The following is a 24034-nucleotide window of genomic DNA, read 5'->3' on the forward strand; positions in this document are numbered from 1 at the left end:
ACCCTGCCTGTTATCCTGAACTTTCCTAATGGCATATTCTATAGCGAAGTTAAAAAGTAAAGGTGATAGTGCATCTCCCTGCTTTAGCCCGCAGTGAATTGGAAAAGGATCAGATAGAAACTGACCTATACGGACTCTGCTGTATGTTTCACTGAGACACATTTTAATTAATCGAACTAGTTTCTTGGGAATACCAAATTCAATAAGAATATCATATAATACTTCCCTCTTAACCGAGTCATATGCCTTTTTGAAATCTATGAATAACTGATGTACTGTACCCTTATACTCCCATTTTTTCTCCATTATCTGCCGAATACAAAAAATCTGATCAATAGTCGATCTATTACGCCGAAAACCGCACTGATGATCCCCAATAATTTCATCTACGTACGGAGTTAATCTCCTCAAAAGAATATTGGACAAAATTTTGTACGACGTCAACAGAAGTGATATTCCTCGAAAGTTACCACAGTTGGTTTTGTCCCCCTTTTTAAAAATAGGTACAATTATGGACTCCTTCCATTGATCTGGTACAATTTCCTTTTCCCAAATAGCAAGTACAAGTTTATAAATTTCGCTATATAATGCACTTCCACCCTCTTGTATTAATTCTGCTGGAATCTGATCGATACCTGGAGACTTGTACTTTTTCAGATTTTCTATCGCAATTTCGACTTCTGAAAGCGTGGGTTCGGGTATAAATGGCTCAACAGTTTGTATTTCAATTTCGTCCCGATCATTTCTATTTGGCCTATGTACATTTAGTAGTTGCGCAAAATAGTTTTTCCATCTGTTTAGGATTGATGGAGAGTCTGCAAGCAAGTCACCATTCTCATCCTTGATCACGTTTACCCTTGGCTGATATCCGTTCTTAAATTCCTTTATACCCTTATATAAATCTCGAATGTTTTTATTCTTACTATTTGTTTCTACCTCATTCAGTTTTTCCTTCAAGTAACCTCTCTTTTTATTCCTAAGTGTACGACTTGCTTCCCGTCTTTCATTGAAATAATTATCTCTCTTCTCCTCAACTGGATCCTGTAAGAATTTCAATTTTGCCTGTTTCCTTCTTTCTACTACCATGCAACAATCTTCATCAAACCACGGTTTCTTTTTCTTAGTTTCATAATAACCTATGCTCTGCTCAGCTGCAATTTTGATACTATCTCTGATATTTTCCCACACGCTATTAACATCTAATTCTTTCTCAACTTCGTCGGAACTTTCTAAAGTGGCAAACCTATTGGAAATTTCGACCTGATAATTTTGCTTAGCTACTAAATTTAAGTAGGCCAAATAGAAATTATCGGGACGAAATTCAAAACAAACTGCTGAGCCATTTATACCCGAAACCACACTTTCTGAAGTCGGAATTGCGATAGAAAATCTGAAAAAGTACAAGTCTCCAGGTATCGATCAAATTCCAGTAAAATTAATACAAGAGGGTGGAAGTGCATTATCTAGCGAAATTTATAAACTTGTACCTGCTATTTGGGAAAAGGAAATTGTACCAGAACAATGGAAGGAGTCCATAATTGAACCTATTTTTAAGAAGGGGAACAAGACTAACTGTAGTAGATTCCGAGGAATGTCACTTTTGTTGACGTTGTACAAAATTTTGTCCAATATTCTTTTGAGAACATTAACTCCATATGTAGATGAAATTATTGGGGATCATCAGTGCAGTTTTAGGCGTAATAGATCGACTATTGATAAGATTGTTTTGTATTCTGCAGATATTGGAGAAAAAATGGGATTATAGGCTAAGGGTACAATACTTCAGTTATTCATAGATATAAAAAAGGCATATGACTCGGTTAAGAGAGAAATTTTGTATAATATTCTTATTAAATTTGGTATTTCCAAGAAACTAGTTCGATTAATTAAACTGCGTATCGGTGAAACTTACAGCAGAGTCCGTATAGGCCAGTTTCTATCTGAAGCTTTTCCAATTCACTGCGGGCTAAAGCATGGAGATACACTATCACCTTTACTTTTTAACTTTGCTCTAGAATCGCCATTAGGAAAGTTCAGGATAACACAGAGGGTTTGTAATTGAACGGGCTACATCTGCTTTTTGTCTATGCGGTTGACGTAAATATGTTAGGAGAAAAATCCACAAACGATTAGGGAAAACACGGAAATTTTACTTAAAGCAAGTAAAGCGATACGTTTGGAAGTAAATCCCGAAAAGACAGAGCATATGATTATGTCTCGTGACCAGAATATTGTACGAAATGGAAATATAAAAATTGGAGATTTATCCTTCGAAGAGGTGGAAAAATTCAGATATCTTGAAGCAACAGTAACAAATATAAATGACACTCGGTAGGAAATTAAACGCAGAATAAATATGGGAAATACCTGTTATTATTCGGTTGAGAAGCTTTGTCACCTAGTCTGCTGACAAAAAGTCTGAAAGTTACAATTTATAAAACAGTTATACTACCGGTTGTTCTGTATGGTTGTGAAACTTAGACTCTGACTTTGAGAGAGGAACAGAGATTAAGGGTGTTTGAGAATAAGGTTCTTAGGAAAATATTTGGGGCTAAGAGGGATGAAGTTACAGGAGAATGGAGAAAGTTACACAAAGCAGAACTGCACGCACTGTATTCTTCACCTGACATAATTAGGAACATTAAATCCATATGTTTGAGATGGGCAGGCCATGTGGCACTTATGGGCGAATCCAGAAATCCATATAGAGTGTTAGTTGGGAGGCCAGAGGGAAAAAGATACCGAGACGTAGATGGGAGGATAATATTAAAATGGATTTGAGGGAGGTGGGATATAGTGATAGGGACTGGATTAATCTTGCACAGGATAGGGACCAATGGCGAGCTTATGTGAATGGCAATGAACCTCCGGGTTCCTTAAATGTCATTTGTAAGTACCTAAGAACATAAGTAAGTATTGACATGTAGCAACCACAAATGTTGACATAACATTTCTAGTAATCTTTGTTATACTTTCCAACAGCTCATGAAGAGCAACGATGAACTTACCAGTGACAGTTTTATAATATTTTAAAATATATAATATACTATTACCAGTTAAAATCTGTAAAATATACTCAAAATAAAAGAAAATAAAACAACAGTAAAGTAAGAGAAAGTTTTTCATCTGATGAGATAGCTTTTCCTTAGTATTGTATCCATTCCTGAGATTTCTAGCAGTGAATATCTGTGTAATGAACGTTTTGTCTTCATCCTCCTCCTGTTCTATAGCAGTTAACGACAAAACATCCTAACTCGAATCCATTTTACTAATTAATCACAAATTGTTTTATCAGAAGCTACTAATAAGTTGGCAATACTAGCTGTGTTCGACACCAGTGACCCACGAGTGTTCATTGCAAACACCCGTGACTGTCACCAGTGTCCCAGTGTGAAAAGGGCCTTCGTGGCAAGAGAGATAAAATTGGCGGTTGGTGATGAAAGGATGAAAGGGCAACCACTGATAATTAGAACTGCAGAAGTAAAAGTAAACAAGTAAGATAAGATTACTCACCTTGAAACTGAGGCATAGTGAAATTGGGAAGGTTATGATGAACAGTAAGATGGAGGCTGCTGTGGCAATGAATTCAATGCAGCCCATCGGCTCTGGTTCAGCTGAAAAAGTAAGAATAAATCAGTATAATAGAGATTTGTGCTTAGCACTGAAAGAAAACATGGTCTGGAAATTAAAATAAAAAGTACTTCAGCCCGCGACCAAGTATGCATAGTAGTTTCAATTCTGTGCTGTAGAATAATCACATTTCTATCAAATAATGTAAACTTACATATTCTAAAGCAAATAATTAAATGCATTCTTATAATGTATATGGATCTGAACTACACCATTTAAACAGCTAAATGAAGAGGAAGAGATTTGGCTAGAAGAAGTCAGAGTATCAAGGCTGTAAAAATATCAAAGTAACAACAGTTATTTACGTAACTAGGATAGAAAGTGACACTTTTGTGTACAAGTGAGACTTTTACGGACGAGACATTAGCCGAGTCCGGAATTTCGAAACGACACTTTCGTACTAGTTACGTACAATATTTTTTGATAGAACTACATGGAAATACTATGTGAATTAATATTAATTAAGTAAATTACAGGCTATCGAGATTTTTGTGGGCTAGGGTCACGACGTAGTAATACTACTACTCTATACATATGTCATAACGTCATGATTGTTGTTTAGCTATAGTGAAGACTTGTGTATTCTGAACCACGCAAAAACTCAAACTGGCTTTATCAAAAAATATACTGTATTTTGTTCTGATATTAACAAAGAGATTCTGAGGAGGCTTCATGCAAATTATTACCTAGAAAATCTAAAGAAACATCATGAAGGAATTTGATTTTTTTTAAGACCGGACGAGATGTAACAGTGTGGAATTAATAACGGAACACATAATGCTTGCATTTTTCAATCAAAAGGTTGTGCTAATTTGTGGCTATGAAATTGTTTGAACAGTATATTATTTCTGTTTCTGTAAGTAAAGCTAAATAAGATTATCTGTTAGCATTTTTAGTAGACTAGGAGAAGGGCTGGGCAGTATTTGAAATACGCATTTAAAATACATTTGTATTTTGTGATGTGTAAGAATTTTCGAAAGTATTTTGTATTTAAATACATAAAATTGATGTATTTTGTATTTCAAATACTCAGAATACTGTCTTCTTCTTCTTCTTCTTGTCCTTAAAGTTTTGGATTTGGATTTGAAGAATGAACTTTTGTCTTATTTGCCTATCCATTTCAGATGTGCTAGCCATACACTTAGTTTTCTTGCCACAACTGATTTCCTTAATGCCATAAAAAAAATCTCCAAAAGCATCAAGGATCCATCACCCAACACTTGCTAAATGTGCAGCATTATGGATTGCGTCTAGGAGACCCAAATCCTCAGAAATTATATCACATTTCTTGAAATATTCATTAGTTTCCTTGCCCAGCTCGATGAAATTCTCTTTATGACTCAATCTCTCAAATATTGAAATTCAAACATGATATAAACAGTATATGTGAAAAACTGGTATTGCTAATCTTCAAAGATGTTGAGTTTCAGTACCTTGAAGAATATTAGTGCAGTTCTGAAACAATGCACGGAAAGTTACCCAGTATTTGCTCATATTGGGTTGAGGGAAAACCCCGGAAAAAAACCTCAATCGGGTAACTTGTCCCGACCGGGAATCGAACCCGGGTCACCTGGTTTCGCGGCCAGACGCGCTAACCGTTACTCCACAGGTGTGGACTTCGTACTAGTAATTCATGTTGAAACAATTCTGTACATATTTATAAAATAGTATCTTACGTGCTATAAGTTCAATCTTTACTTCTGCCCGATCCGAAATGATAAAATTACTCACACATGCTATCTACTGGTCGTCCAAGTGGTTTTGTAGCAGGATTGTAGAAAGGAGGAAAATCACGTGACAGTTAATTAACGATGCCCTTTTTTTAAGTTATTTCAAACAGTTATAATATTACGTAGACTCCCAATTCCTAACAGAAATTAATGTTTTCAGAAAAGACCTAAGACAACCCAGCCACAGCCTTTACAGAGGGACGGGCAGAAGCGGGTGGGGGAAACCGGGATGCGATATAGGCAAATGGACGACAGTACCTGTGCGAGAATATCATTCAATATTGAAAGCGAACATATTTATGGAACGTACTATACTCACTAACTTATGTTTACTATGACCGTAAAGCGACTTTGGCTGTATACGCTTGGTTCTGTGTGGAGAACGGTTGGAAGTTTACTAGTAGAGGGAGTGGGAGTAAAGTACATTAAAAAACTCTGGTACAATAAAAACTGAAGTAAAAATAAAATGATGTCCCTGTATTTCACTGCAAACCATCATTCTCCAGTCTTTCCTATTTTCTGCCCTCCTCTTTGTCTCCGCATATGACTCATATATCTTAATGTCGTCTATAATGTGATATCTTCTTCTGCCTCGAACTCTTCTCTCGTTCACCATTCCTTCCAGTTTACCCTTCAGTTGGCAGTTTCTTCTCAACCAGCCAATTTCTTTTCCTCTTCTGATCAGTTTCAGCATCATTCTTTCTTCATCCACTTCTTCCAACACAGCTTCGTTTCTTAATCTGTATGTCCATTTCACACGCTCCATTCTACTCCATATCCGCATTTCAAATGCTTCTATTCGCTTCAGCGGCGTAACGTTAGGGCCTGCAATGCAGGCGGATCCGGGGTTTTAAGGCGCCCGCAAACACCACGCAAAAAAAAGAAGAAAGTAAAAAAAAAAAGAGCCCAATTAATTGCAGCCTGGATGGAACTGGTCAGATCACTATTCACGGCGGTTTCATAGAATCGGACTATGTTGCTGAATTCAGCACAGCTTTATACAGGGACATCGTTTTATTTTTACTTCAATTTTTATTGTACCTGAGTTTTTTAATGTACTTCATTCCCACCCCTTCTACTAATAAGTTCAACCGCCTTCCACACAGATTCAAGACCGCATATATACAGTCATAGTAGCCTTACGGTCATAGTAAACAGTACGTTCCAAAAATATGTTCGCGTTTTCCAGTGACGAAGAGTTTTCAATATTGCATCATTTTCGCACAGATACTGTCGTCTATTTGCCTACTTCGCATTCCAGGTTTCCCCACCTGCTTCTATTCGCCTCTCTGTAAAGGCTAGTGGCTGGGCTGTCTTCGCTCTTTTCTGAGAACATTAATTTCTGTTAGGAATTGGACGTCTACGTAATATTATACCCCTACAATTGTTTAAAATAACTTAAATAAAAGGGCCTCGTTAAGTAATTAACTGTCACGTGATTTTCTCCCTTTCTACGACGCTGCGACGTAACCACTTGGATGGACAGTAGATAGCATGTCTGAGTACTTTTATCTTTTCGGATCGGGCAGAAGTGAAGATTGAATTTACAGTACGTACGGTCTCTTTTATAGAGTAGGTACAGAATTATTTCAACATGAGTTACTGATACGAAGTACGAACCTGGTAATTGGAATTACGTACAATAGTCTATAGTGCGATAATATGCATATTAGAACTGAAGCCTGTATCGAAATGAACGGCCACCATTTCCAAAAATGTATATAAATATCCATATCATGATTATTTTTCAATTTAACTTCGTTCTCAATAGTGTACGCTAATGTGTTGTAGACAGTATAATATACTGAATACGTCCGCATGGAAAGCTCATTTCGTGAGTAAAAACACTCATTGTTAATACTGTACTGTATTTTGATTAAACAAAAACCTAATGAAAATTATCAAACTCAAAGTCGCGATATTTCCTAGTTTACGTAAATGGGTGAAGTACTTTTCTTTCCTCCTATACCTAGTAAAGTGATTTGTTTGTATTTTACGCCAGTATCGTCGAACTCCAGTCGTGGAAGGGGGTTTCCGGTTTTTAATCGTTGATCCAAAGGTATAGCCAGGTTAATATTAGAAATGTTAGTAAAAATAAAGTGATGTCCCTGTACAATGCTTGCCCTGTGCCATTGCCGACAGCCGTGTCGTATAACACGTATTATCCCCGCTCTCTCATGGTTAACATTCGGCAGGTCTTTGAGCGGCCTCGTGCATAAGATTCGGCAGGTCTTTGAAATTTAATTGCATTATTGTTTTCAATTTCTTATGTCGCCGTTCCAATCACTACTTCTCTAACCTACGTGGACTAAAACCGAGGATGCAATGTCTTGTGCTGAGGACGAACATTAAGGTATGTGATTAAAAATTATTATTAAAGAGTTATTATTAAGAGTTAAGAATGTCAACGTACTCGTATATGAAATAATAATAACAATAACAATAATAATAATAACAACAATAGCCATTTAACAATGTAACAAACTAGTGCTTATTCTTATCGAGGAAGTAGACATGATAACGTGACGCTTAGAGTGAAACCTACAGAGCAACAATCGGTTGGCAAAATTATGTTTTAAAAGCACACCGCACGTTATTGTATGCTGCAGACATGTTAACCATGAGAGCGCGGCGATAATACACGTGGTGTGTAGTATTACACTCAGTCCTCACAAAAGAGCAGCGCAAAGTTGATTTATCATATTGAAAACAATGAAAATTGATACCAAAATATCATATTTTAGTTGTAAAATTGTATTTTCTTGATGAGTAGGGTAACTGAGATGGTTTTACGCATATTTTTCTCTGAACGTGTAACTTTTGTTATACATTTATTCGACAACAATGGACTGGGTTTTCGTTCAAATTTATAATGCCAATAATTATCCAATAAGATGTTTGTGTAGTAACGAAAAGTCAACTTTACTCAGTTTCGAAAGAGCTCTCTTTGCGGGAAGTTAATAATGTCAGGTGTGTGGCCTGTGTGATATTTTTCCAACTTTATTTGAACAGTTTGTAATGCAATTTTGTTCGTACGTTTTTCTGTGTTTTAATCGAGTAAATTATTATTACACAGTATAGACAGTATAGTACTGAAAAATGAAACCATTTAAAGTTAAGTACGAACACATCTAAGTGGTGCACAGAAAAGAAAAAAGCGAGAGTTAGAAAAAGAAACAAACAAATTAGTGAAAATAAGTAATTTTTTTTCTCCTTCTGGTCCTAGTGGTAGTGCTAGCTCAACAGTTACAAATGTCTGCAGTGCCACAAGTGAGTGCACGTCTGAAGTGAAAAGTGATATAGAAATAGATGTTAGTAGAGACAGCAATTGCGAAAGCATTAGCGAAAAAGAAGATTGTAACAAAATTGTCTTAAATGTAATTAGGCTTACCAATATCGCAGTTGCAGAGTATTCAAATGATCGTGCAGATTATGAGTTAGAAGTAGACAATGAAACTAAAAAGTTCGTTAGACAAAATCCTTATCAGCCAGAGTCAGCGGGTTCTTTCCCTAAAGATCCTAAGCAGGATAACAGATCCTTTTCCACGAAATATTGCGATAAATTAGGAGAGAATGGTTTTGTTAGTCAATTAAAAATGACTTTATTGTAAACCGTGTTGGCTCTTTGGGCAGCAGAAGTCGTCTTCAGGTTGGAGGGAAGGGGTCCGAGATTGGAGCTGGTTAACCAAAAGTATAGTGTCACACGAAACTAGTTACGCACATTTGAACGCATGCGTAGTTTTCAATTCGTGGCGTAAGAAAAACACAGTTGACGCGGGTATGGATTCAGAACTAAAGAAAAGTGAAAACATAATGGAAACAGGTCTTTGAGCGTATCGTGAATGTGACGTTAACTCTGGCATCCAATAATCTAGCTTTTCGGGGACATAGGGAACAAATTGGAAAAATCAAACAGTGGAAACTTTTTAGCAATCATCGAACTTCTCGCAAAGTACGATCCTGTATTACGTAATCTCATAAATAAACCAAAATATACACAAAAGTACCTCAGCCCTTCTATTCAAAATGAGTTAATAAATGTTTTATCCCGTTCAGTTGAAAAATAAATTATTAATGACATTAAAGCTGCCAAATTATTAATGACATTAAAGCTGTCCCATTCTTTCCAATAATTACAGATACAACACAGGACATAACAAAAAAAAAAAAAGATCAATTAAGTCAGATATTTAAATACGTTACAGTTTCACATGATGTAACTCGAAAGCCTTGTGATGTGAAGATAAATGAAAGCTTCTTAGGTTTTCGCGAAATAAAAGATCAAAGTGCATTAGGAACAGAGAAGGAAATACTCAGTGCAAGAGACGAAAAGGGACTCTTATTAACTATGTATGTAATTATAGTCTATAAGGTAAACTACAAATTCTAAATGAACAACAAGTGGACAGCTTCAAATACTTGGGGTACTGTAAGCAGTAACATGAGCTCCAAGAAGTCACAAGGAGGATAGCAATGGCCAAGTAAGCTTTTAATAGAAAAAGGAGCATCTTCTGCAAACCTCTGGAAAAAGAACTTAGGAAGAGACTAGTGAAGTGCTTTGTATGGAGTGTAACATTGTATGGGGCAGAAACATGGATATTACGAGGAACTGAAGAGAAGCGAATTGAAGCATTTGAAATGTGGATATGGAGAAGAATGAAACGTGTGATGTGGACAGATAGAATAAGAAATAATGTTGTGTTGGAAAGAGTGGGTGACTCTGATCAGGAAGAGGAAAATAAATTGGCTGGATCACTGGCTGAGAAGAAACTGCCTACTGAAGGATGCACTGGAAGGAATGGTGAACGGGAGAAGAGATCGGGGCAAAAGAATATAGACTATCAATAGACGACATTAAGATCAGAACACTATGAATATGAATATACTGTATGTGTATATATATATATATATATATATATATATATATATATATATATATTTATGTACTTTTTTATTTTAGTTGGTTATTTAACGACGCTGTATCCATTACTAGATTATTTAGCGTCGATGAGATTGGTGATAGCGAGATGGTATTTGGCGAGATGAGGCAGAGGATTCGCTATAGATTACTTGGCATTCACCTTAAGATTTGAGAAAACCTCGGAAAAAACCCAACCAGGTAATCAGCCTAAGCGGGAATCGAACCCGCGCCCGAGCGCAACTTCAGACCGGTAAGCAAGCCCCTTAACCGACTGTATATAATTAGAATACGTCTCTTTAACTAAAAGAAATAAAAATGGTTACGTAATTCAATTTGGATGTTCACGTTTGTCTGAAGTGAGTTACTGATGTGCAGTACATCCGAGTTCTTCTAATTCTCCTCTACCTAAATATCATACTTATTTCTGTCGTAAGAGCTAACATTGCATTGTCCTTACAGATATTTGGAGTTAACTTCCTTAAATATTTAATCTAATTAAGGAATGAAAAAGTTCAGTAACTCATAAGTAGGTAATTCTTTATTAAACGTCACTTATCTAGCACAACGGTTATTCAGGGACAATTAGAAGGTGGCGATAATGGACTAATGATGGAATCATAATGGCAGTGAAGGTAATTAAGAATTTTTTTGTATTTACGTTTTGAGAAGATACAGTACGGAAGAAGTACAATGAAACATTTACCTATTAACGTTGGAAAAGTAGTTTGCCTTTGTCTACACTCATAATAAATATGTAACTAAAATGTTTCTGGTAATTTTAGCTTTTCCAAAAATAATTGGTGTTAACATGTATAATTAATCATCCTGAGACCGAAAATCGTTTTTTTTTTTTAATTTCTGTTTGTATGTCTGTCTGCCTGTCTGGATGTTTGTTACCTTTTCACGCGATAATGGCTGAACGAATTTCTATGAAAATGGGAATATAAATTAAGTTCGTTGTAACTTAGATTTTAGGCTATATGGCATTCAAAATACTTTTTTTGAAAGGGGTATTATAAGGGGGCATGAATTAAATAAATCGAAATACCTCGCTTATTATTGATTTTGTGAAAACTGTTATATAACAAAAGTTTTTTCAAAATGATTTCGGATAAGTTTTATTCTATGCAAAATTTTGATAGGAAGGATATTTAAAGATATACATGAGTTTTAAAATAGCAATACAATACATTTTCACCGCCGCTTCAGATTATAGCGTCGTTGTTCCTGCAATAACTCCTATGTGAAAAATATAAAATTTTTCAGTAGGAAGAAAGACGCATTTATTCATTCTACGGCACAGGTACGTAGGAGATCGTGAATTCTTACATTTTCGAAAGAAAGAAATATAATTACATACAGGAGATTTTATTATTTGCTGTATCACTATTTAAGTTATTTAATAGAGCAAAAATATGAAAATCGATAAATATGTCACATAGGAGTTATTGCAGGAACAACGACGATGGCTATAATGACATTAAAACAAATGACTCTGTCTCTTTAAGGAGGCCTTGATGTTTATCAATATTATTATAAGTACAGAGAATGTTTGTGTGTTTGTATGAAGTAATCTCAAAAGCTAATTAACCAATTTGGATAATTCCTTCACTAATTGAAATTTGTACTTTCTCTAGAAGTCTAGATGGATGTAGATGTTTCTCTAGATGAATACTACATATGAGGACTGAGGTAAGATTAAAATTGATCGTTACGCACAGAAAACTTGATATTCTGTCGATATATTGTAAAACTTGATGGTTGCAACTTTATTTTTTATTTATTTATTTTTTTTCGTTGTTGGTAACTCTATAGCATCTATTAGATGCTTTATGGTTGTGCTAACAGATGGAGTTACTTGTCAACAAAGTGACGCTGAAACGTGTGTTCAGGTTACTGCCCAGCGACAGTCCTGATGTATGCAACTTTATTTGATCCACATAAAATACTCTAATTTTATACACTTAAGGGGTTAAGTATAACTTACAGCAATAAATTTTTTGGAAATACTAAACATTTTTTCCTCCATTATTGTATTTTGTACAATAATGAAAATTGGTATGTGTAAAACACTGTCCTTCTGCTATATGAAAAAATATTTTTACGATTTGAAAAGGTTATTTATGTTTTTTTTTTCTTTCAAAATTTAAAATGGTGGCAGTTCACTGTGCAGTGATGAAACTTTTCCCTCATAACTCATAAACTCTCTCTTTTGTTTTATTGCTGAAACTCATATTTGCAATATATACTTTCAACTACATTCCTTAAAAAATAATTTTTTTTTATTTTGTGTTAGAAGAAAATAATAATATTTGACCATTTTTTAAATTAATTTAGTTTTTGTGAGATAATCTATCAAAGGCATAGAAGTGATCTTGCACCATATTGTAGGTATGACATGCATAAATACACACAACAAATTTCATCACAGAATGTTGGATAAGTTTCTCAGTTATGTGGGAAACGCTTCATCACTGTACAGTGAACTGAATTTTGAAAAAAATAAAATGTAAATAATTTTTTTAAATCGTAAAAACATTTTTTCATATAGGAGGACAGTCTTTTACACATACTAATTTTCATTATTGTACAAGATACAGCAATGGAAGAGAAAAATGTTGAATATTTCCAAAATGTTACTGCTGTAAACTGTACAGTACCTAACCCCTGAAGTTTCTTTTTGTCCACAGAACATAATGGAATTTTTAAGAGTTTTGTCGTAAAGATGAGCATTTTTACTAGACCAAAAATACAGCATATAATAAATAAGCATTTTACCATAGAGCTCACTGGAACCGAATTATTTTAAAAGGTATCAGGCGTTCCTGCACTCGTTTCGTAAAATAATATTTATGTACCACATTAATTTTCATTTTCTTTATTTACATGAACAATGAATCACAACCGAGCGAGTTGCCTCAGACGGTAGAATTTGATATTCGCATTCGGGAGGTCACGGTTCAAACTCTGTGGCCGACCAATCTGACTGGAGTTTTTCATGGTTTCCCTTAGTCATAAAGGCCAATGTCAGATTGGAAATTTACATGCCATGATTCATCACCGCCTCAATTATAGGAACGATAAACATTAATCAAAATCTTTAATCAGTTACGTGAACACAAGCCATCTACAACACACTACAGAAACAGGAACTCAACAAGAGTAAAAACGGCCTACTGATATACCCACACATTCTAAACACGCGACATGACCACATATGTTAAAGCGTGTCTAAATAAACTTAGCAAACAAAAAAAAAAGATGTACAATAAGGTTAACATAAAAATTATCTTCGTACACAATCCACTCTATATTTACATAAATTTATTAAAGGATGCAGTCAAGACTAATTTAGAAAAATGTTAAACGAATTATCCTTGCACCAAAAATGGATATTCTCTGAACCAAATGATCATATTTTGATTATTTGCATATAATAACAACTAAGAAACATGTTCAAGAAGTTATCCTTGTAGGAAATGAGTGCTCTCTGGTCCAAAATGATCGTATTTTAATTATTTAAATATAATTTCAATTAAGTAACATATTAAACGATTTATCCTTCTATCAAACATGGATGTTCCCTGGACCAGATGTCCTATTTTAATTACAGTATGTAATTACTTTATATTTATTTCTAACAAGTGCAGCGAAGCGCACGGGTATGGCTAGTAATTAAATAAAATAGAATACACGTTGCTATGTCATTTTACTTAGCAACGTGCTATGAAGCATTTTATAACGAATTATTACCATAGCAACTATACAGCAGACGTCATGGATCATAAAGAGTAAAATTCGTCACTAACATAACAGATTTAATAGGCGTAATTGAATTTATAGATTCATTTTCTTCTAATTTTCGGCAAGTAACGAACAACGTAGATAATACAGTAGTTATTTATGATAGTTGTGAGGTAAGTGTATCTTTATTGCTCGAGTGGAAAGATTTAAGCATGAGGCGTCAGGCGAGTGCTTAAATTATACGAGCGCAATAAAGATCACGGTCCACAAGTACTATACGTAATTTTATCGATGACCATACCAAAAATTCTGTTTTATAAAAGAAAATATGTTGAAAATAAGTCCTCATATAATCAGATATCATGGCATGGATTTTAGAATCGATATGCGCACTCGGTAGGTTATGATGTAAGAGGCCATGAATAGTGAAGAATGGTATCTAAAGCGTCGGATAAATAACAAATATGTTCCGTGGAAAAATGAGTGATTCCAGTGGTGAAAGTTTATCAGAAGAAATTCTAGGGGCAGCTCGAAGTGCTACGCTAAGCTTGTTGCCGAGAAGTCAGTACTTATTTATGTAAAATAATATGGATGTTTTAATAAATGGTGTAGTGGAAGAATGGAAGAAGTATTAATAAAATCTGCGAGGAAGTAGTTTTAGCACACTTTTCAAACGTCATAAGTACTAAAATCATCAAGCCTTTGGTCGAAGTATTCCATGATGAAATTGTACACTATTAGTGAAAGAAGGAGTTGATATAAGCAAACTGTGACGTAAAGTTTATTTCACTAGTGGAATAAAGTAATGTTGAATAAAAACCTACTTCACAAACGCAAAAGTATTTAGTAAACGCATGTTTTTTGTTATGATCATGGATAAAGTATTGTATACAACCCGTACAAAAGTAGCTTCATTAACTCGTAGGTCTTAGATCACTCCCTCTGGTCGTGTTCTAACTTGACTCACTCGGTAATAAAGCTCCACTTTAGTACGTCGTTATATAATCAAAGCTCGGATCTTGGGGACTTGTGTGTCGTGTGCTTGAGTAAGGTTACAGGCATAACGTACACAAAGCTCACGCTGCAAGTGCTCAGGGACAGTCGTTTGTACTAAGAAAGTGGTCACATCGAATGGCAAGAAGACGAACGAATAAACTGTGTCACGTCGAAGTCAATGACATTAAGAGAATTACAGGTAAACGGTCTGTTTGAGGAATTAGAAAATACGTGTTATTCGAATGGGTGTTATGGAAGTTTGAAAATGCATTTCTTAAATTTTAGGTACAGAATTTCGTGGAGGAATTCTGAGGAGATACATTATTTTCTTCTAATGCAGAGTTTATATCTTGTAAGTTGTACCACACATAAACTAGAGCTGGAAACGGGCATTCATTGAAAGACATTGCAGTCCTTTAAATTGATGGAGAATTTGTCCATAGCCATGGATCAAGTCGTAGAGGGACCTTCCCTAGTAGTGATACACTAATTGAAAACTATTTGCGAGAAAAATTTAGGATATACTTATCTTTTTCAGATACGAGATCTGCTGAAAATCGAACAGGAAACAGTGACAGTGAAATATTCAGTATTTTATTTAGGCCCAAGACTTTATAATAAAATTTCAAACCATTTTCCAAATTTGAAATTTTTTAAAATTGAAACTTTTAAAAAAGAATTTTGTAAAATTATCCATGATATATAATAGTAACAAATGTACTTTTTTTACCTTTTATTTCTATCGACTATATTCATGTTTTTATTGAATATCACTGGCTTCTGTCGGATTGTCAATTTATATTAAATGTGTATTTTTCTCTCGTTTTCCCTTTCTTCTTTATTCTTGCTCTTGTGTTGTACTTATTAGTTTGAATTAAGTTTTTATTTTAGTAGGTTATTTTACGACGCTTTATCAACAGCTTAGGTTATTTAGCGTCTGAATGAGATGAAGGTGATAATGCCGGTGAAATGAGTCCGGGGTCCAACACCGAAAGTTACCCAGCATTTGCTCATATTGGGTTGAGGGAAAACCCCGGAAAAAACCTCAACCAGGTAACTTGCCCCGACCGGGAATCGAACCTGGGCCACCTGGTTTCGCGGCTAGACGTGCTAACCGTTACTCCACAGGTGTGGACCTTGAATTAAGTTAATTACTGTATTTAGTAAACTGTCCTTGTAAATTTTATGTTATATTATTCACTAAGACCACACCGTACACGAGCCTGACTCTTACGGTAGTGGCTAGAAACATTTTTATTTTATAAATGCAATTTGTACTCACTAGGTAGCTAGTTAAAATAAATAAAATAAAAAAATTAAAGTTTGCTCCCGTCACTTCATGTGACGTGGAAATAAGTTTCCTTCGTTTCAAATCATGTTTAACTAACAGACGAAGAATTTATGGGTTCGAAAATCTTCGAATGCATGTAGTCATACACTGTAATGAAATGTACAGAGCAGAACTGTAAATTTGATGTATTTTGCATGTTTATTTATATATATGCTATAAAATTAGATGTTTCAACCTATCATAATATTATCATTATGTTGTTCCAGCCAGGAACCACTTTTATAGCAGACCTGACAGTACCTCCGTGCTGGAAGCGGGAGTTTGTTGACATTGAAGTCCGGTCGCTTAGCCACGTTCAAAGACACAAGTCCCCAACTTCCGAGCTTTGTATATAATACACCATTTTCTTAGATCTATAAACAGTTACATAGAGCAATAATATTTACGAAGGTATAATAATAATAATAATAATAATAATAATAATCATAACTATCATCATTATTATTATCATCATTATTATTATTATTATTATTATTATTAACTTATTACCAGAATATCAGAAGATGCATTTGTAAATGTAATTATATGTATTACAGCAGGTATGCTCAAAATTGTAAAAGCCCCGATTACAAGGATGATGCTGCACTGCATAACACACACTGCGTACGGACTGGGCTCCGCAACTACATTGCAGCACCGCCCGTGGCATAGTTCTTACACTCTTACAAATACGGATAATAAACTGAATTTGAAAAAGGAAAGAGTATACACTGCAATATTCAGTTATTACATTATTTATTATATTTAATATAGTTATGATATAATAATATCATAGATAATATCATTTTCATATTCCACCATATAGTCTACTTTGCGGTCTATTCAAGATCTGCATTCTTTTCTGCAAGTAATCGGGAATCTATTTCCAACGAACTTACTGCAATGCGCTAAAGATGCTCATCTGTTAATCGGGCCCTATATTTGCATTTAGTAACCTTCATTCTCGAAAATAATTGTTCGCACACATATGTCGAGGCGAAGGTAGCTAACATAGTGGCAGCGAATAAGCTCATCTTGTAATATTTAGTTTTGTTCATTTTTTAAATAATTCTATGCTTGTCAAGTCACATTCTCTGCATTTCGGCTAGTTCTGAATTCTACGTTACTTAGTAAATAAATTCGTCCTGGAACTGCACTCTCACGGATTGTACTAAATTTATGAAAAGATTAACAAAAATACTAATATCACTCTCCATACGTCTAAAATCACTAAATCTGTGTTCTGTGAATTCACATTTGAACTATTGCAGTACAGAGACATGATTAACTATATTTTGTTCAGGCACCATACATCTCTTTACAAGTTCACCATCCGTGAAGGGTTTTAGTGTCTTAGCTAATTCCCAACATACTACATAGGCTAACTTGCTCCAAAACATAAGACTCTGAATTGTTCGACTCTCTTCAATGTTTGGCCTTTCATGAAGTGCTTTCAATTCTTGAAACTGTAGTGCACGTTGCACCCCTGAAAAATTATTTTATCAAAATATCTATTTCCGCTGGAATAAAATCACCACAATAACAATAATAATAATAATAATAATAATAATAATAATAATAATAATAATAATAACGTTGGTATATGAAAATAGGCTATATTACAGAAAACAGCTTCTCTGTCACTTCGGCATGTTCTGGGTAGCAGAACCTATAATGTAGTTTTATGTTGCTCAGTAGTATTCTGACAGTACCTTACAATATTATAGTAATCACTTTCCATTTTCACCGAACGTACAACAAAAACAGTCTTCCTCCCACACGTACGGAATGATCGTTTGCTTACAGAAGGTTTTGACTGTGTCATTGTCCCGCACTGTTCGTGCGTTTACTAAGTACCTGAACTGCCTTCTGCAGTCATCTGTCGAGCTTCGAACGAGGAACAGCACGCTCTACATTCGATGGTTGTGATTACAGAACGTAATCGGGAGTCAGAGAATGAGCATACCTGTATTACAGTATAAGGAAAAGAAGCGACATAAATACAGTAATTTATAAAGAATAGACGTGTCTTCTTTTTCATTTGCTTGTTTCACGACATGTTATCAATTGCTAGGGTTATATATCTAGCGTCTGAATTAGATAGCGAAATGAGTCCAGGGTCCAGCGCCGAAAGTTACCCAGCATTTGCTCTTAATGAGTTGAGGGAAAACTTGTCTTAATAAGAAGATTAAAATCAAAAAACAACTTCTAGACAAAAATATGTTCTGTTTAATAAACATCTAATCCCCGTATGAGTAAAACTCGTGTTCGATGGAGGTGGGGGGGGGGGGGAAATTGAGCATACAGTAGGTTAATAAATTATTTCCAATAAAGAAAGGTAATATTATATTTAAAATGAAAATAACTCGAGTATTATATTCAGTAAGAATTTAGTATTAGTAAGAAGTCAGTTTTATAGATTAAGTTGATAATGAAAGAGTGAACTGAGATTCAAACGAAATAAAAGGAAGTATCATAAGATAATTATATCGGTCAAAATATAATTCTAATTTAAATAGTGTATTCTGAATGTTTATTTTATGTTTAATCTAAATTTAAATGTTACAATTTTTACCAACAAATAATTCGAAGTCATGCCATTATAAATTTTTAGCCCATAATTATGGAACTAGCCACCCTAGTCCATTATCTCCTGGTCTAGTTTTCTCTAAAGTGGTGCCTTGTTGCTATCACTTCTGAGGTTCAGATCTATCTTCGGACAGTTGACTAAACAACAACAATTATGACTGTATTTTTCTGTCAGCAGTTGTGACGCATTTTGTCGCTAATAACTTTCATTTAAAAATTTGTTCCTATTGAATTTTGTTTTCGACATCGCAATGACTTTGCGTTGTCCCAAACTACGGTGAAAATATAGTTTCCAACTATCTCAGCTTCGTTGCTAGTGTGTACGAAACCTCCATTCAGATCTAGATAGACAGCGCAATGGATAGATCCGATAGATGGAAAAAGTAAACAAGCCCTAGTCTGTTCTCCTCGTCTACGCACAATACTCCGCTACCAGTTAACTGTATGTCTCCGACTACGATCTCAACTTCGAAGTCTAGTGATCACTGATCACTAGGGAGCGGATTTTTATGTGCTAAAAAATTTAAATATATTTATTTTTATGTGCTAAAAAGTACGAAAATATTTGCTAAAATATATATATATATATATATATATATATATATATATATATATATATATATATATTAAATATGACAAAAATACCTTACTTAGCTTGAAAAAAAAATGTTACTAGGTACTCACCAACCACACTTGAGTGCTAGCAGTTGGCCGAGAATTGCAGTGAACAACAAAGGTCATCTTCAAATTCTCCATGACAAATGCATGCCGATTATCTCTGAACAACGACTTATACTGTGAAAACGATCTTTCCACATCACAGGACACAGGACGTCAGAAAAGAATGTCACAAACACATACACCGTCAATTTCACCTACAGGCACACCCTCCAATACTTGAGCAACTTTACACATTTTTTTATATCCACTGTTTTTCCCAAACACATTCTGGAATTTGTCCCTTAGTAATAGTGCTTCTGAACCTGGTAGCGAATCTAGTTTAATTTCCAAGGCACGCACCTCCCTGTTTCAGACAACAGGTTTTTGGATGTTTCGAGTTTTTTATGGTGTTACACAAAAAGCTTAAATTTGCTAATAGGAAAGCCAAATCGTTTTTTAAATAACCATTTTTCAGTATATCTTGAAGGATATCGATTGACGAAGCCCAATAACAGGGAATCACAACAAAATATATTGCCTTACATGACATGAGCGAGAGGCGAGAGATTTGTTTAAATTAAATAATGTTCATACCCGACCTCTTGTCTGTTGTGTTTCACAAACAAAGCGTGAAATGAAATCATCTTCAGCAACAATAAACATTCCTAATTATGTGTTGCAAGATCTCTCTTCCTTGTCCAAGTTAATTTATTCTCTAATAATAACACTGATATGCTGCCTAGCAGTTCTCAGAACTTGAGGCGAGACTATTACAAAAATGGATCACGGATACACGACATAGTGCTTAGAAAAACGAAGCAACAAAGAATTCTTAAAAAAAGAACGTACTTCTGAGTAATATAATTGATTTAGTTTTAAAATATTTAAAAGTTCTTGTAAAAAAAAATTATTTAAGTAAAAAAACTGCAAGATTTATGTGTTTATCATAGATTCCCTGAAAATATGTATTTACATAATTTTTTTTGTGAAAATATGTGTTTTTATGTGAAATAAAATTCGGGTTTTAAACTTGAAACTTCATGCTCGGAATTTTTAACTTTGTTAATTGTGTTTTATCACACGCAAAAAAAAAAATATTTAATTACATAGGAATCCGCTCCTTACTGATCACATCTCACCACTATATTCCAGCCACCTTTATCTCAAGAGGCTAACTGGACTTCAGCGACGTTCTGGAAGTTATAATGAAAAGAAAAACAATTTATCTCCACCTAATGTTAAATGACATTCTCCCAATTTATTGTAGTCAGTCAATCAATCAAGCCTGGGTTTATCAACTTTTAAAAACTGAGTGCTGTTTTGAAGTATTTAAAACATTTTTGTGGGTTGTAATATACTACTGAGCTATTGAATAATTTCAAGGGAAAAATTGTTCCGGGGCCGGGTATCGATCCCGGGACCTCTGGTTGAACGTACCAGCGCTCTACCACTGAGCTACCCGGGAACTCCACCCGACATCGTCTCAATTTTTCCCTTTATATCCACACAACTCGCGTGGGCTGACGAAACGCCAGAGACCCACAACGAGTGCACACAATCTCTGTGTGACTTGGAATTGTGGTTTTCTGTTAACGTACACAGTAACCTGAAAGACTAGATTTGCATAATATATACGTTACTGTGTACGTTAACAGAAAACCACAATTCCAAGTCACACAGAGATTGTGTGCACTCGTTGTGGGTCTCTGGCGTTTCGTCAGCCCACGCGAGTTGTGTGGATATATAGGGAAAAATTGAGACGGTGTCGGGTGGAGTTCCCGGGTAGCTCAGTGGTAGAGCGCTGGTACGTTCAACCAGAGGTCCCGGGACCGATACCCGGCCCCGGAACAATTTTTCCCTTGAAATTATTCAAATCTGCTTTACAGGGAGCTTCACCTGAAAGACTAGATTTGCATACTGAGCTATTATTTCAAAATTGCTGCATTAAGAAACAAATTTCCATATTTCAATACGTACTTTATGTATTCTTTGGACCTATTGTGCAGCGACTGTCATTTCTTTGCATCACTGAATTCTTTTAAGAACAATAATTACATTTTTCTTTCAACAGATATGTTTTAAAAAATCACAAAATTGAACACGAAATTTCGAAATCCAGTAGGCTTGTCTGACAATATTATATTTATAAGAGCTTATAGAATAATAGCTCAAAAATAAATTTGTACACAGCTCGAGGAATTACGAAGATAGGCAGTTTTATAAAATTTAAGCCAAGAGAGAGGGTATTCCTGTGGAGTTGGCTTGGGTTTGTCAATTATGCTAGTGATGTTCAACTTCCGAAGCAAGATCCCAGCCCATCTTAAATTATATAGTATTTGTACTGAGATGCTTGACGAAGAATGGACGAGATCCAACAGCTAGAAAATGGTAAAAATATACTCTTAGGTTACATATATATCTCATTTATAACTTAAAAGTTACAGTTTAACATTCTGATCCATCATGCTACATATCGAGAATAATCTATACTTAAATGCAACGTACAATCGAAACAAAACGGAAGTGCGACTGGTCAAATGGTCATTTGCACAGTGTTGTCAAGTAGACGCAGTTAACTCCTCGTGCAATACAGATTGCAGTATGTTTTCCACAATGAAAGCAACACAAATATGACGTAATAACATGTAAAAAAATCTTAGTCGGTTATTTAGTAATGCTATATCAACTACTGAGTTATTCAGCATCGATGGAATTGGTGATAGCGAGATGGTATTTGGCGGGATGTAGCCGAGAGTTTGTCATTGATTACCTAATATTCCCCTTACAGTTGTTAAAAACCTCTGGGAAAACCCAACGAACTAACCAGCCGAAGTGGCAATCGAACCCTTGCCCGAGCACACTTCAGATCAAAAGGCAAACACAGCTAGGGCCCTATACAAGGTATCCCAGAAGGAAATGTCAATATTCTGAAAGATATTCAGTTACTTGGAAAAAAAAAGTTGATATGAATATTTGACCTATACCGAACGGTTGCGGAGATAGAACAGTCTAAGGGCCGATTGTATAAATCATTTAATCTTAGATCAGAGGTTAAATTGATCCTCGTTCTAGCTGCACTTGGAATTTTGTGTTGTATGAAGTCTAATCTGAGATTAATTTGTCTTAAACTAAAGTCAACTTTGACTGAAAAAATTTCTCCGATTAAGTTAGATGATCGAAGTTCAGTTATTTCTTTTCTGTTTGAAGTATACGAGTGGCAGATTGTGCAAAAAGAATAACCATTATTATTAATATATATGGTAGATATATATATATATATATATACAAACATTCTTATATTTTATAAGGCTTTATCGTGTTCAGCAGTATCAAATAACATAACCTATAATTATATTATGTTTATAACAACCATTAATTATTCATGGATATGATAGGTACATTCATAAATTTTCAATTAACTGTATTATTAAACGAAAATTGTCGTTTTATAAAGTTTTATTATGTTTAGCAGTATCAAACACCATAACATAACAATTTGGAGAACGGTCAATCTTGTTCTTATTATCCGCCATTATTTATAATGCACAAAACAAACCAGTGTCTCCAACAGAGTGTGCGGAAAGTCGCCAAAAAGTAGCTGGAAAGTCGCTAGATATCTTATTATCAACAAAGAAAGATTAAATTTTGTCACTATGAGGTGCTAAAAAGGTCGCTAAATCCCTATTTAAGCAATATAAAAGTTAAAAGAAATTGTGGTCGAAAAAGAGTTAAAGTCGCTACATTGGCTATACTGAACAAACCTGTACAACATGGCCCGCGCATTACATACTTCACCTGTTTATGCGATGTTGCCAAGTCCTTTTCACATGAACTTAGATTGCATTTGAACCTAGGTAATTTGATCGCAGAAAAGTTTTATACAATAGAAGAAGTGTCTGAACTCGGTTCACTTTCCGATCTTCGATCAAAATTGATCTTTAGTCAGGGAGTTTTATACAATTGGGCCTAAATCTACCTAGCTACAGCTTTATCTGTATAGTGTCTCGAATTTGGCGCTGTCATTTTAGGTGGTCGTGCATTGCCATGGAAACTTGTTTACGTAGCCTACACAGCAGATTGTTATTGTGGATTATTACTTGAGCACTGTAGTTCACCATTAGCTGTGTTATTAGGTAGTGACATTGTGGATGTGGTTTCCAACGCCGACCTTTTCCTAGATGCAGAATTCATCGTAGTGTCTGCCAGAGTTTTCAATATATTGTGTGAAAATGGTATCCTTCCCAGTTAGTGATGGGTCGTTCGCGAACAAACTGACTCTTTTGAACGTCTCTCTCCTTCGAGCTAGTAACGAGCTAGCTCGCTCGTTGAGAGCTGGTCGTTCGCGAGGCACTGCCAGCTCCTTCAGCTCGCAACTCTCAAACAGCTCACAGCTCGTCTCACGACTCCCGCTCACGAATAACCAATGGCATTCAA

At 35.0% G+C, this 24034-nt stretch overlaps 1 protein-coding gene across 15 annotated transcripts in view; it reads right to left on the reverse strand.

The window, feature by feature from the left end:
* The window catches only part of LOC138705188 (band 7 protein AGAP004871-like), a 683889-nt gene that overhangs the window by 135378 nt on the left and 524477 nt on the right, over positions 1–24034 (reverse strand). For all 15 annotated transcript variants that reach the window (XM_069833922.1, XM_069833912.1, XM_069833923.1 and 12 more), the window contains one exon: positions 3514–3614. In XM_069833922.1, coding sequence (XP_069690023.1) covers positions 3514–3614 — 101 coding nt within the window. The remainder of the gene's footprint in view (positions 1–3513; positions 3615–24034) is intronic.

The sequence above is a fragment of the Periplaneta americana genome, chromosome 8 (assembly GCF_040183065.1).
Source record: "Periplaneta americana isolate PAMFEO1 chromosome 8, P.americana_PAMFEO1_priV1, whole genome shotgun sequence".
In the NCBI taxonomy this organism is placed as follows: domain Eukaryota; kingdom Metazoa; phylum Arthropoda; class Insecta; order Blattodea; family Blattidae; genus Periplaneta; species Periplaneta americana.